The sequence below is a fragment of the Triticum urartu genome, chromosome 4A (assembly GCF_056163025.1).
Source record: "Triticum urartu cultivar PI428250 chromosome 4A, HENAU_Tu73, whole genome shotgun sequence".
Taxonomy (NCBI): Eukaryota; Viridiplantae; Streptophyta; class Magnoliopsida; order Poales; family Poaceae; genus Triticum; species Triticum urartu.
The window spans coordinates 65,577,206-65,592,645 of record NC_141876.1 but is presented as its reverse complement, the minus strand read 5'-3'; the positions used below and the strand labels follow the sequence as shown (position 1 = coordinate 65,592,645).

Genomic DNA, 15,440 nt, shown 5'->3' with positions numbered 1-15,440 from the left:
TTAGCTTTGCTTGCTGGGAATGATATGGACCTTCATGGTAAGCTTCCTCTTGTTCTTCTTCAGTTCAAACAGACAGATATCGCCGAGTTGCAGACTGTTGTCATGTACAAATTTGGACCAGCCTGCGCTAAGGAACCACCTTTTGCCATTTCGATGCACCACCATCTTGGTCTTCCATATCTGACTCATGCACTGGAGCACCACAGTTTGATTTTCGCATGGAAGATGTGCGGCAGCAGCATACCGCGAACTTAATTCCTGGTTTATTACAAATGTAAACATGTTACAGTAGCAGGTTGAACAATTTAACCATCGAAATATTCAAAACTATGTAGACTGAAATTCCTGAGACGTTACATATCTGTGTGCATTGTGCTGAGAGATCGCTGGATCAGTGCAAAAGGTTGCACTGTTACTTTTTGAACCGTACTTGCCAGAAAATTGCTTTTTTGGCTTGAAATTTCTTTTGCGCTTACATCATAGAAATTATATATTCTAATAGAAAAAATTGTGAAATATATTATTTTGTGGTCACAGTCTCACAGGGCAAACACAGAGTCAACTAGTGGAGACACTGGGACACAAGGTCCTTACACCGTTCAGTTTTGGCACTATTCAGAATCCGACAACAAGAAAAAAAATAAACTTGATGCATAGATTTAGAAAGGGTGTTAATCTTACTAGCATGTTCTGCTTAATGGCACCAATATAGGTCTTTTTCATGATTGATACGTAAATGGGAACTTCAGATTGGATGGCTTGCACTTTCGCGTCAACAATATTCTCCTGAGACAGAGATAGATGGCTCATGGACGGTAGAATGTAAGGAGGCACAGCAAGACCAGCAGAGTTCTTTCTCTCCGGAGGTTCATGAGGAACCCTATGCATGTCGCTTTCCGAGGGAGCATTTTCTCCTGCAAATAACTTTAGATCATAAGAACGAAACAATCTAAAATGTATCAAATTGTTTTAGTCTAGCAAATGTTTTGTAAGGTACTTTGTATTTGTTTTACCCTCGCCTGAACCAGCCCCTTGAACACCATCAGTTCCACCTCCCGAATGAGTTGTTTCTCCACGAACTAGATGAACGGTAAACTTGGATCTCCTCGCCCCGCCCTTTTCCGGTACAAAGATGCAGATATCCCCTTCCTGCACACTGTTGTCACAGACAAAGTCTAACCAATGCCCTGTAAGCATGTACTCACATCTATCTTTTGTCATGTAGAATCTGGGATGCCACTTCTTGCTCTTTTTGTCTGGCGCTTGAAGTGCAATAGTCACACTTTCATTTGGAAAGTGTGCAATTGCATGTTCCTCAGGAATGATCTGATAGCACAAGAGACAAGATGTGATGCTATTAATAAATAAACAAGAACCAAAAACTTAGTAGGTCATAAGAACTCCCAAGATACCAGACTTCTTATTTATCTATAATATAGAAATAGAAAGGGACGGCGTTAGGCATGACAAACAGATCGTATTGAAAACACTAAGTTGCCCATTCAGTAGATATTTTGTGAGTTTACCAGTAGAGGACTAGGTGGTTCAACAGCACGCTGACTCATGACATCAACGTATACAGCAGCCTCGGGTTGAATTCTCTCTACAAGCGCAATCACTTTCTCATATTGTGCCCCAGATAGACAACTGCCAAGTGATAGCGCATAATTATGTCCTCGAGGTGTTCGACGATCATCGGACTCAATAGAATTGCATGCTAAAGGACTGTTGTCTCCTGTACAAAAATTGCAGTAAAAAGACTGTATAAGTAATTTAAACTTTGGCACATATGCACTTGTAACTTAACAATCTAACCTGATTTCTCAAAGGAAGTGGGTTTTGCAGAATTTTGATGATCCCTTGAGCTACCCCTCTGACAGCTAGGATATATTTTTATTCCTGATGGTTGTTTGGTATGATCATCAGAGCTGCTTCGTATATCAACTGAATCTGCACTTCTTTCTTGAATAGTCACATCATTTATGCCAATATCATTTCTTTCAACAGGGGAATGATCAGCGCTTGCTTCGCGAAGGTGATGGACTGTCACCTTGAAGTTTCTTACATCACCCTTCGTCATTGGTTGAAAGAGGCAGAGATCACCCTCCCGCACATTATTGTCATGGACAAACTCGTGCAAATAGAGGTGGTGTCCCTTTTCATCAGGTATTCTGCGAAAATCGCACAGCCATTCCTTACTCTTCCCATGTAGCTTGAGTGTGATCTTTTGACTTTTGCTAGGAAAGTGATTGACTGCATAGTCCTTAAGTATTGCCTATAATTAATAAAGAGAGAATGGAACAATATGAATATGTGCTGCTGTTATATATAACGTGTACTATAAAACAAAGTATCAAGACTAGCCACTAAGGATATTTAATGCGCTCCAACTTAACTCTCTAGAGTAAGAGGAAGTCTAAATGTGAACCTTAAATTTATCAATCGACCGGGGTTAATTTAGAAAACTTGTAAAGGAAACTAGCCCCTTGGTGCTTAAGTGCAACAGATAGGAAAGTATCAACTTCTATATGCTCATACACACGATTTGAACCCTTCACGCGATTGATGCCATGCAAAACAATTTATACTCCGCACATTTATGATTGGATCACATAATAAAAGCAAAACAAAGTTTATAAATTTAATTTTGGTGAAATAAACAGTAAATGAAATAAATCAATTTTGGAATTACATGGTTACATCTTACATGAACGTAAAATATGGAGCACATACAAAAATAATGGTAGTTTTTCAAAAAGAAAATAGACAAAAATATTGGATTTTGTGCTAGAAATAACAGTTGATTAGAAACAAATAATTTTGAAGTGCGTCAAAAGGGTACCATAATAATTTAGTGTCATTATGAAATTGAGATGTTTGCTAAGCTTAGTTCAGAATTTCTTCTCAAAAATCCTTTTGAACAACTCAAAAGAAATAATTTAAAAATATCTTAGTTATCATGGTCTATCCGTGGGTACATTACTTGGTTTGTCTCATTCCTTCCATACACATATTCCTTCCATCTACTCATGCCAATTAATGGCAAGCAATGTTGTGCAAAGACATCATTAGGCCCGAGAAGGTCAATTTTATCTCTCAACCTCTACAAGGTAGCAGACCAGCCTAGACATTAGATCAAAATAAATGGAGGATCGAGATTGTTTGGGGGCGTCTTACAGTATCTCAAATTTAACTAATACACTGGATTTTAACTATCAAAACATATATTGTTAATTCAGCGATGCATATCAGTTTGTTGAATAAGTATCTTTGTGAGCATTGTGAAAACTAAGCGTTAAGAGAACCTTTCATAAACATTTTCCTGTGAAGATTTTGTTAAACAATACTCTCTCCATTCCAAAATATCAAGAATCTAATGATAACGATTTGGTATTAGACATTGATATCCTCTCGATAAATTTGGCCAAAGCTAGAGAATTATGACTTTTTGAGAAATTTAGTCCAACTAATATTTTGAATATATGGAGGGAGTATAGTATTAAAAGATAAAATGCAGACGCAAGCAACACGAACAACTAACTTGACGTACCAGATCAGGGTATTGTTTCACATTGGTCTTCTTCATCCTTACCACAAGCATGGGGATTTTAGGTCGAATTTTCTCGTCAAGCACATCTATTTCCGTCTTCTCTGCCGCTGTAAGATCGAACTTCCCTTGTAAGACATAATTCTTCGCCTTTTTGCGATGTAAGGCATAATCCTTGGAAGGCATCTGAGGATCATCCGGTTCCACAGGCTCATCTTCAGATGGATTGCCTTCTGATGCATGTAGAGTTCTAGAAGTAAGAGAAGATGATGCAGTGAAGGTAACTAAAATTTAGCAGACTATTAACCTGACAATTCCTCAACCGGAGAAGACATTGCGGCGGCCTTTACTTGTTTCCCACGACGGCCTGAGCGATCCCTTGGGCATTCGAGGTCTGACCCCTCACTCTCTGATGGCTCAATAGGATAATCATCTGAACTGCTTGAACTATCAGCATAAGCCGTGCGTGCTTTTTTAGCATTATTAGAAGCACTTTTCGTCTGCCTGACGAACTTCTTCCTCGCGCAGCGTTCGTGTAGATTTCTCATCGATCTCGGAGCCGTTCTGCAAAATGGCAGGGTTCAGGAAACTAGTAGGAAGCAGATAGTAGATGACATCGCCTATTAGTGTTACAAGAACTAACACAACCATACAGACATCACTCGCCTAGCAACAAGAAATAAAGGGATCAAGAAGAATCGTCTTCTTCCGAAGAGAATCTAAAAGTGTCCTTTCTCACGGACAAAACATTTCTTGAAAAAGACACACAGAAACAGATGAAACAATACTCTCTCCTTCGCATTATCTAAGTTTTCCCAGATTGTAGTTGTAGGGCATAGAAACGGCCGCAACAATCCGGGACCGATCGGTCGCGTAGCTTCCTGAAAAAGGGGATCGCTGACTGGAATCTGCTAACGGCTGTTAGATAAGATCGTGGAAGGAGTAGAGGTAAATCAAAAGTAGATCGAAAAGATCTATGTGCAGATGCGGAAACATAGTACTAGAACAGATTGATTATTAGATCACAAGAAATGGAAGGAGATAGGCTTAAAGAAGAACCTTCACTTTGGACGTGGTGCTGCAAGGAGATGAACCGGTAACGCAGCAACCCGGAAGCAGTGGTAATTTAAGAAGGGAGCTGCTACAGCCTAAAGGTCCTTCATTATGAAACGTCACTTAACATTCATTCCATTCTTACCTGCTTTTCTGCTTGCGAATTTACTGGACGGAGACATTTTACAAGGGCCACCTTGATTCATGTGCTTGACCAAAATATTCGCCCAGAGAGTCTAAAATGAGAGCAAGTACAGATGATGTAGGCGGGCTGTAAGCCTTTAAATATTATATTTTAGATGAGTTGAAAGAGAGAGAGGAGGAGAGAGAAGGAAAGCGGACTACTGATTAACAGCAACTGCAGGCATGTTGTGAGAGAGTGAGGTGGGGCCACATATCAAAAAAATAATACTCCCTCCATCCCACAATGTAAGACGTTTTTGCAAGATATGTTAACTTGTAAAAACGTCTTAGAGTAAGTATAATAAGCTTATGTAAGCAGGCTGTAAGGGTTAAAATATTATTTATCGGCTGACATGGAGGGAAGAGAAGAGGAGCCGGCTACAGAATAAGAGTCAGCTGCAGCACGTGCTCCTAGGCACTATGTGAAAGTGGAAGATGGACCATTTATTAATGAAGTAGTACATCTCTGCATCTTATTATTATACTTGAAGGCTACAAGGTTGGCTATAAATGACATGGCAATGTCATATAGCCATCAGCTGGTTGTACTATTAACCATGTTCTTATATTATGAGACGGAGGGAGTACATATTTATATGTAACTATTGTACTTGCCAGCTATAAGTTTGGCTATAGATGATGTGGCAAGACCATATAGCCAGCAGCTCGTTATACTATTAGACATGCTCTAACTCCTTTTCGGTACATAGCTTATCTCAAAATTTCCGTTTTTGCAAATATCAAGATGCATTAAATCAGCACATGCAAGGATTAAGAAAAACTCACCAATGTAGGTAAAAGTTCTTGGTAATTTATTGGCCGTCCCTGCATGCATTGCAGTTAATGCATTGTTAAATATATTTTTTGAGAAAAATGAGCACATCGATTGGGTACTTTTGTAAACTACGGAATTATTTCGTCACTCATTATTTAACCGGTGATATTTTGAATTGAGCTCTACAAACCAGAAAGGATGGAGTATATCTCTGTGTTGGGGAATATATTGTAGAAATTGTCACATGAGGACTGTAAACTGGTCATAAATGCATGTTTCCTTTTCCAACGGTTTTCCCCTTTTTTTAGAACCGAGGATAAGACCCCGGCCTCTATTCTAAAGGATACCCCACAACATCGAGATTGTTTTGATGAAAATTAGATGAATGACATGATAACCAAATTAAAAATACATTTGACTTGTTATATTTGATTGTGTATAGTTATAACAACGATTGAATACAATTAGATATAATTGAATGGAAAACATTTTCTTATGGTGGGTTTTTTTCATGCATCATGTTGAGGTGGGCCTTGTCCATTCATAATTGTATGGTGAGATAGCAAACGAATCAATTTTTGAAAGACACTGGAAGTAGGTTCCACGCCATTCCCTGCTTTCGGTCCCTCCCGTAAGTCCTTTGATCCCAATTGACGGGGGAGATATAGACGCTTGGACTTAGTTGGTCTTCTGATCCGGTCGGCATTCCAGCTACTACTCGGACCCGCCTTCCATGTCCATGGGGCCACCACCCGGATGTCCACCACCATGCTCCCCATCGACTGGATCAGTATCCTAGGCAACCTAATTAACAGTCTATGCAAACTATTTGTTTCCACAATTCCATGTTTTCTTTCATACGACCAGACTTTGGTCGGGTTCCACTATCCAAGGATAATGGAACAAGAGTTCAGTAAGCACAACTTGTTATTTTCGAAAAGGAAAGTCGAAGCCTCCCGACATGCAATGGGACAAGATTGAAATCAGCAACAACAGAATACAATGGGTACACGGCAATGGTAGAACATGAAAAATACCAAATCTAAACATTTACAGCAAAAGTCGTTCTTCCACACAACGCCTTCAGAAGGGAGTGTGATTGCTGGCATTGCCAATTCCAACATTGTCGGTGTTTTGTACCGGCAGTGTCATCAAGTGATGATTGGTTTGTTCTAGAGAGTAGAGCACATGGGGGATCCAGATGGCGGTGCGAGGAACATGAGATCTACCCAGGTTCGGGCCCTCCCGGGGGAGGTAAGACACTACCCATGCCTCTGGTGTTTGTATTGCTCTAGTGGTTATCAGAGATCAGGGAGATCTCTTGAGAGAGATATTACTTGGGCCACAAGCTCTCGGCCTGGCTCCAGAGAGGTTGAAGATGGTGGTAGGTCTAGGGTTTCTCCCTTCACCCATGCAGGTCTCTAGCCCACCTTATATACTCGTCCGAGCTAGGGTTACATGGCTCGAGACGAGTTACAATCAAACATGTGGGGCTCGCTTGCTCCATGGTAGTTCTGATCCATCTTGGCCTGCTTTCCTTCCTAGGCCTCGACCTTCCTATAGTGAGCGCCCTTTGGATGGACTCTCTATCAAGGGAGCTGAAAAATGCCTCCAGAGATGACAAGTACCATGTGCCCGCTAGCCCTCAACTAGGTCGATCTCTCAGATCAACCGGGTACGACATAAACAAGGACTTAATCCTAAATGTTAGTCGGTCAACCAATTAAGGCCAGAAAAACGGCACAAAGACAACTCCTTCCACAAGATGACGCTAAGGCTAACACTGAAAGCTACGAGAGGTTCCAGTAACTAGGTAATATTGGGGCTTCACCACTCATCGTCGGGCCAAAAAGGGAAACCAACTATCATAAGAGCAACTCTAGTAGAGTCGCAATTTGGGATATGAGTATATGGCGGCGGTCATGCGCAAACACAGAGTAGCCATAATGCGGCCTCCATCTTTTCTTATCTTCTCTTTTTTTGTTGCATCAACTCAATAATCAGATACTCAATTTGAGGCATTAAAACACTCATTTGAGATAAATTTGCATTACAATGCCATTACATAGGGTTAGAAAAGTCTTGGTCACATTCCCGACGGTCGTCGTTGAGGTCAGGGACGGCTTTTTCAAGGGAGGCAAGCCTTGACATGGCTTGATTTGTCTCAGTGAATGACATCATGTTCATGTCATATGTGCGCCATCATATGCGCTCTCTCCGGCACCAAATACGCTTGTTTCTCCTTGTAAAGGAGCCACACAGAGCAACCCTCTCCGCCTTTAACGCTAGCCCGACAGCGGTGACCTCGAAGATTTCACCAAGGTGACGACCAAGGCGTCAATGACATAGCACTCATCTCATGCCTCCTTACCAGGAAGGCAACAGGGAGCACGAGCAGCCCTCGATGAGCTGCATGGGTGAGCTCTCTCCTGCCATACGGGATTTGCACGTAGCCGAGCTGAATATCCCACTCAACGAAGTGCGATTTAGGATTCCAATCCGGCCACTCGTCGAGGGGGGATCCTCCTACACGGCCTCCATGGCTCCATCGCATCACAACAATGCCACTCCTCGTTGGCCTTCAGGGCAGTCTCCTCCTTCGCTAACTCCTCGTCCAGGATCCGCTTCTCCTCCTTGAGAGCGGCACCCAGTCTGCCCGCGGGAGAAGTGGCATGTCGTCTGGGAGAAAAGTGAAGGCTGTGGGCGGCGGTGAGAAAAGTGAAGACTGTGGGCGGTGGTGGTGAGAGATGGAGATATGGTGATAATCAATTCTTAGCAGCCGGTGATGGAAAATATGGCGAGAGTGACAGCGGGCAATTCAGGGCCAGCCCCCCGATTATTATTTTTCTTTTTAGTAGTAACAACTTGTGATTGATTTTATTTTTTAGAGAAAAGGTTGGTAGGACTTGTGATTGATTAAATTTTTTTAGACAATTGTGATTGATTAATTAGTAGAGCTGTCGGTCATCAGTAGCAGGCCCAACAGCTAGGAAATGGACGAGCATTACTTAGCCTACGAAGCAACCCACAAATGATTCGTGAGATGGATGCCTCCGTCATATTTTTTCTTACTACCTCCCGTCAGAATTGAATGTACCTACATCGATTAGATGATTGACTGAATAGTCCTGCCGCTGAACCCGTCGTCGCCCCCACGCTAGGGCATCGCCAGGTGCTGGCGGCGCTTTATGTTTGATTCGACCGTCTCCCCTCGTCGACCGACGGCCATTGTCTGCGGCCTGCCTATGCGTCAATCTCCTAATTCCTTAGCAGGCGCTTCAGATTTGACATTCAAGGCGGCACAACATGACTCACGCTAGATCGAAGGTATGTCATATATTACAGCTCATGTCTAGGCTATCACAGATTATTTACTATTACTAGGTCTGTATTGTATTAACTGGTGGACATTAGTTATTGTTTGTCAGATTGATTATAAATTACATACTTAATTGTATAGATAATATAGGTTTGATTTTTTTTAAATGAAGTAGGACCCTCGGCCTCTGCATCTGGACAATGCATGTAGTCACTTTATTAATTATTCACACAAGACCTTACAAAGTCATACAACAGTAAGACTAAAGCCATCGTCTAGGCAGTATCTGTCGCTACTCCTATCCAGTTGATGAAGGGATGCTGATAGTCTGGGCCTAATACCAAATAGACCTCGCAGCCAAACATAACATATAAGACCTGAGGACTCCTGTCAGGTATGGGGCACCCACCAGTCCGGCGCACTCCTCAACCAGGACGCCTGCCGGGTATGGGACCGCCGCAGCCACCTACCACCAATCCATCTCCAGTGTTGTACTGTTGCATCTACCTTGCCCGGTCTAGCTGTCGTCGACGCCACCATGACGCCAGACAGCTACCTTCTCCTGCGCGAGTCCATCTTCGCGCATCGGACGCCGAGTCTCCACTACACCACGCCGCCGAGATCCGCCGTCATTAATGGGCAAGATGAAGCACTGCTCCTCCTCTTGTCCCCTCCAGCCAGCACTTGCTCCAAAACGATACCCCCGGGAAGGAGAACGACTGCGAAAACATCGCCATCGTCCAATCCGGTAGACCCAGATTTAGGGTTTCCCCTGGAACCTCCCGATCAGGTTAACGTGACCTGCAACGACGATGCCTCGAGAAGGGAACAACGTATGAGACACCACCATCATCCGCCATGACCGTAGTCAGGCACGATTTTCACCAAAAACTACGTCGTCCCGATCTCGCGGCTAGCTGGAACCGAGCGGAGCCTTTTGCGTAGCTTCAATCTGCTACCGATCAAATATTCTCGCACAATGGACTGGCTCATAGCCCAGTGGTTGGAATTGGAGCATTGTGGTGTCGCCCTGCCGACCTGAGTTTGACGCTCTTCAGGTTAAATTCTGTCTCACATTCTTTCTTATAAATAATGCCGCGGGGTTTCTGCCCCTCTGGTCTAGTATTAAATATTCTTGCACAAGTATAAATACAAAACAAGCTGGAATCAAAAGCACACCATATGAAATTACATTTTCCATTTCTTTTAGGGGTATGAACTACATTCAAATAATATAAATCTACCTTCAATTCTCTGTTTGCAAAATATATATTATCTTGCATTCCTCTTGTATGGTCGCTGTGAAAGAGAAAAAAGCACATACGATTATTGTCTTCTTCGCCCCCATGCTTAAATCCTGGCTCCGTCCCTGGGCAATTGGTATGCAACAGCTGCCATTAATTGACATCCGTGGTGCCATGGCCGTCTGGCATTGATAGGGAGAGAAGATGGGCCGCACGGGAGGCTTACATGGGAGGTGAAACTTTTCTCCCGCACATGCGATTAGTGGATAGCACACCCTCAAAACGCCCTCAGCCCCCAAATATGGAGGCTCGTGGGATGGATATGGAGCCCTCCTTCATAAACTGTGGCCTTTACAATATATTTATTATGCCGACCGGCCTGATATGGCGACTATATAGAGTTGCTGTAACAACATAGATCCGAACAGATTTTCCCAGGTAGAGCAAAGAGCTAAACGTGCTTCAGATAATGAAGGCAGTGCACAAATACAAGTCACAGATTACACGAAGCTAAAACAACACATGGACTAGGACTTGTGGAAATTCAGAATGTTAGCCATCATATGCAGTAGTCCTCGGAGATCAACCATACCATGGTTTGGTTTTAGAGTACAAAACATAATTCCAGCAGAAACAGCAGGGGTCATCATCCCCTTGTACTTCAAAGTACTACAAACTAACACTGATCACGGGAAATGATATGGACAATCATGGTAAGCTTCCTCCGGTTCCGCTTCAGCTCAAACAGACAGATATCACCAACTCGCAGACGGTTGTCACTGACAAATTTGCGCCAACCTCCTTCAAGGACACGCCTCCTACCATTCCGAATATGCATCTGAGTTTGCCATTCCTTCCCCTTACGCTGGAGCAAAATAGTTCGCTCTTCCTTTGGAAGATACACAGCAGCATATTTTGCACCAAACTCCTAGTATTTTACAGATATAAGCATGTTACAATTACAAGTCAGCCAATCATGTTGATAAAATAAAACAACAATACAATATAGGTATACACATTTATCTGGTGGCATTTATTTAATTCAGCTGCAAAAGTAAATTTAAGCCAAACAGTTTGCTAATAGCACAGTAAATTGCAGATCCAAAGCCCACGTCATCCCTGGCACCCTACATTGCTAAAATTAGTTATGTTTTTTATTTATTTGAAACTTAGTTATGTTATGGCAGATGACAACAACCTGGGGGGCTTTGAGTAGGTAACAATAAAATTCCAGAAATTTTTTAGCTTACCAGGCTGTAATGCCCTTTCACACCAACATTGGTTTTGTTCATGATTGCCACATACAGATGTGCTTCGAGTTGGATGGCTTCCGCTTTATCTTCAACTATGCTCTGTTGCAATGGAGACAGAAAGCTCATTTGTGACAGCATGTAGGGCGGCACAAAATGACCTGCGTGCGCCTTGCTTTCTGCGCGAAGTAGATGAACCGTAAATGTGAACCTTCCCCCACCCTTTGCTGGTACAAAGATGCAGATATCTCCCTCCTCCACACTATTGTCACAAACAAAGTCTAACCACTCCCCCCTAATCTTGTGAATACTATCATTCCCCTCGTAGAACCTGGGGTACCACCTTTTGTTCTCGCCCGGCCTCTGAAGTATGACAGATGCACTTTCATGGGGAAAGTGTGCAACTGCGTATTCCTTCATGATGGTCTGATCACAAATGGGACAGGGTGTGATGCCATCAACAAACAAACAAACAAGAATACAAAACTCAGCCGAAATACTGTTTTGACTGTCATTGTCGACAAAGAAAAAGCATTTATGTTAAGTGCTCAGAAGGGCCATTGCCACTTTCCCTATAACATTCAAACTATGAATACCCCTCTTAGATCTAGAGCCTAGAGAGGATTGTAGTGTACTGAAAAAGAACTCAGGAAATTTACCAGAGAAGGATACGGTGGTTGGACATTGGACTTCCTCATGATAGCCACGAATGCAAGAGTTCTGGATTGAACGTCCTGGAGAAGCTTATCTATTTTCTCTTTTTGTGCATCAGCCAAATTACTCCTACTTGACAACACATACTTATCCTTTGGAGGTCCTGGAATATCATTCGAGTCAAAAGAATCATACTCTGAAAGACAAGCTTCTCCTAGACAAATTTGTAGGTCAAACTAACAATGGATAATGTATACACCGACACGATGACGCATGTGTGCATGTACTTAACAAATAAAACGAATCCATGCAATTTTGTTGACGCAAATGTAACTTAAGAATATAACCTGACTCCGCAGATGGAGTGGATATAACAGCTGTCTTTCTAGTACTCCCACTGTGGCATCCGTCTGATCTTCCACTTGCTGATAATTCAGTACATAGAAACAGATTTTCCCATTATAAACTACAAAAAAAATAAAAATATGAACTGGATCGGAAGTACTTGCATCATACTACCATACCATCAGAACATTGCTCCTCCTTAATACGCACTGTTGAGATCATCTTTGGGAGTGTGTGATCATCCGATCCTGAAGACTCATGCTCGTAAGGACTGTCTTCTCCTGTATAACAGTTTTCAAGAGTAAATGCAACTTCAGATAAAACGACACCTTAAAGCATAACACAAAGGTACAAGCAAGCTGGCAAGCTAACCTGGCAAATCCTCAGATGGAGACGATGCTGCGTCTGTCCAGGCCAGTTTTCTACAATGTCCTGAGCTTTCACTTTGGCATCCATCTGATTGCTGACCCATTGACGAGTGAGTATTACGGTCGCTGGAACTGCCTGACATTCCTGTAGAATTTGTGATTGGTTGATCACTCATAGAGCTCCCTATGCCAAAACAGGGCACAGTTTTCTCACAACCACTAGAATCAAAGACCGCAACCATGAAGCGAGAACTTCCACGGTATCGGAACATCAATGAGTCTTTCTGTACTATGTCATTGGCATCAACAAACACCTCCCATCCAGATTGGATGACTTTTCTATTCCTGTGCTCAGTAACTCCAACATCATACAGAATGCCATTAGGGCCTTCTAGTTTGACGGTCCGTGGCATTTTCCCTGCGAAATGCTTTGCAAACCTCTCTGGTATGACCTGCAGCAACAGATGTGATTTTTAGAGTATTAGTTTAAATGGAGTAGTACATTTCCCTAAAATTGATGGAGATGAATAAGGCATAATAGTCACCAACCGCTAAAATTGGGAGATGACAAGTTAAAGATGATTATTTGCCTTATATTTTTTCGACAGGAATTATTTGCTTTGCATAAATAAGGGCAATATGCCATTGATCCAAAAAAAAGAGGCACTGCAATGTCTTATTGCTTGGAACAGAGCATATTACCATGCAATGTCTTGAACTTTTGCTCATCCGCCTGACGAAACGAGTGACCTTCCCATGTAGATGGTTCCAGTATCTCTTGCAGCCCTGGCACGAATTTTTCATCTCCCAGCTTCTATGCCACACACCGATTCTAACAAATTAATTTACTCGGAGAGTGGTCACTGCTACTTGAGCTATACAACTTGCGGCAAGAAGAAAATATACCTTGCAGTAGGGAATCTCAGAAGTGTCCTCCAGATCTTCCTGAGCTAAAGAACTGCAACAAAACAAGCCTGCTAATCAGGAATGCACATGAAGGGGGCAAAAAGAAATCCTACGCAGCAGAAGAAAAGAGGTCGAATTAACCTGCAGACCAGGCTTGGCGGAGCAGTCCAGTCCAGATCCTGCGATCACCGTCACCGTGCGCTGGAGCTGGAAGGAAGAAGAAAGCCTTGAGAACTGAGAAGGGCGTGGAGAAACGGAGGCGGAGGAGAACGTGGGAGATTCATTCACCTGGACGGGACTGAACTGGCCTCCACTAATGAGACGTTTGGTGTTCCCGTAGCAACCCAAGAGAGGGGCAAAAACCAGAAGGCAGAGATGCCACGCCAACGCCGTTATGATGTCCTGACTTGTCACCTCTCATGTGATGGGACAACGTGTCATAATTTAGCTTCTTTATCTATATATATGTGGAGTATATTGTAGAGTAATTGCACAACCACTTCGTATTTTTAGTTTATTAGAGCAACTCCAACGGGGCGACCCAAACGGACGCGCGCTTTATCCTTTTTTTGTCCGTTTGGGTCGGCCAGACGGACATGCGCATCCGCATTTTAAAATGGGTCGGCTTGACCGCCCAACGGGGAGGCCGACCTAAATATGCCGCCATGGAAAAAAAATAATAAGTTGCACGAAATAAACATAAAGTGGCCGGTCAAACGCCGGTCAAAGTCCACCTAAATCTGGCAGCCGACGCTGCTCCGGCGTGAGCTGCGCGCGGCGCCTGCGCACCTCGTCATCGTGCGCCCGTTGGGTACGAGGAACCGCCGGCACCGGGATCCGCTGCGGATCCAGATGCCAACGGTGCGGCAGCGTGACATCGGGGTATGGCAATGGCTGCCTGTACTCCCAGTGCCACCGCGCTTGGTGCACCGGGATGTGCAGGCGCCGGCGACCAGGGCGGAAACGCGTCGCCGCCGGAGAAGAAGGAGGGGGGAGGGGAGCAATGGAGAACGAGGCGCCGGGGGTGCCCTTGCCATTGCTGCTGCCGAAGAGGCCCGTGGCTAGGGTTTACGGTCGCCGGCGAGGAAGCAAAGGGAGTGATGGGGGGGCATATGTGGACGGGAGAAGTGGATGAGGCCGACCCCACCGCACACGTGGTTAAAAAAGGATGCTTCCACTGGCTGACGCATGGGCCCGTTGTCGGTGGTCGTCATAAATAAGACGACCGGTGATGGTTGGGTGGCCGCCAGGTGGGGACGCGGCGGACGGCGAGGAGACGCGCGGCGCGTCCGCTTCGCGTCCGCGTCGACGCATTTCAGGCGCAATTTTGAGCCGAAAATGGGTCGGCGCGGACGCCAGGCGGACACAATTTGAGTTTGGGTCGGCGCGTTGGTCCGCCACTTTTGTCCGCGCCGACCCAAACGGACACGCGCGGACGAAATGGATCACCCCATTGGAGTTGCTCTTACGACACTGATTAGGAGTATTATTTTCGGACAAAGCACGAGATAGAGGCACCGTAAGGGCATCTCCAACTGTAGACCCATGAAACGAACACGGTATCCATTCCCGGACTAGTTCGGATCAGTCCGTGGATATTGACGCGGGAGCCAGCCATCCAATTGTGCTCGCATCCAATTCAAAACAAATTTGATTTAATCGGACAAATTTCACCAAACAAGATGGAATTCACTAATGTTTGGACATAATTTACATAAAACGGATGAAACTTCGTTACTTAAACTAGAAGCTTAAAAATAAATAAGAGACTAACTTGTAACAGTCTGTGCTCTCGT

The 15,440-nt window shown here is 43.8% G+C and overlaps 1 protein-coding gene and 1 pseudogene across 4 annotated transcripts; both read right to left on the bottom strand.

Moving 5' to 3' along the window:
- On the bottom strand, positions 1-4,095 carry LOC147974796 (B3 domain-containing protein Os03g0619800-like; annotated as a pseudogene).
- A 6,482-nt stretch (positions 4,096-10,577) lies between these two features.
- Positions 10,578-14,017, bottom strand: LOC125553546 (B3 domain-containing protein Os03g0619600). 4 transcript variants are annotated; one of them, XM_048717318.2, is made up of 10 exons: positions 13,933-14,017; positions 13,786-13,851; positions 13,645-13,696; positions 13,441-13,549; positions 12,743-13,190; positions 12,550-12,651; positions 12,373-12,450; positions 12,031-12,188; positions 11,372-11,797; positions 10,578-11,049 (listed from the first exon to the last, which is right to left on the bottom strand). In XM_048717318.2, the coding sequence occupies exons 4-10, from the start codon at positions 13,540-13,542 to the stop codon at positions 10,798-10,800; spliced, it is 1,566 nt and encodes a 521-aa protein (XP_048573275.2). In that variant the 5' UTR covers positions 13,543-13,549; positions 13,645-13,696; positions 13,786-13,851; positions 13,933-14,017; the 3' UTR covers positions 10,578-10,797. The 4 variants fall into 4 exon arrangements, with proteins under 4 accessions (XP_048573275.2, XP_048573274.2, XP_048573273.2 ...); XM_048717316.2 differs by having other exon boundaries at positions 10,579-11,049; positions 13,441-13,552; XM_048717317.2 differs by having other exon boundaries at positions 13,786-13,973.
- Between the last annotated feature and the right edge of the window lie 1,423 nt (positions 14,018-15,440).

What these genes read in the sequence shown, in the direction of transcription:
- LOC125553546 (XM_048717318.2), bottom strand. Translation starts at nt 13,542, where the DNA reads ATGAAAAATTCGTGCCAGGGCTGCAAGAGATACTGGAACCATCTACAT. An exon ending in AAAGTTCAAGACATTGCATG is followed by an intron (nt 13,191 to 13,440) that starts GTAATATGCTCT and finishes CTGTTGCTGCAG; the next exon opens with GTCATACCAGAGAGGTTTGC. An exon ending in AACCACCGTATCCTTCTCTG is followed by an intron (nt 11,798 to 12,030) that starts GTAAATTTCCTG and finishes ATTTGTGATCAG; the next exon opens with ACCATCATGAAGGAATACGC.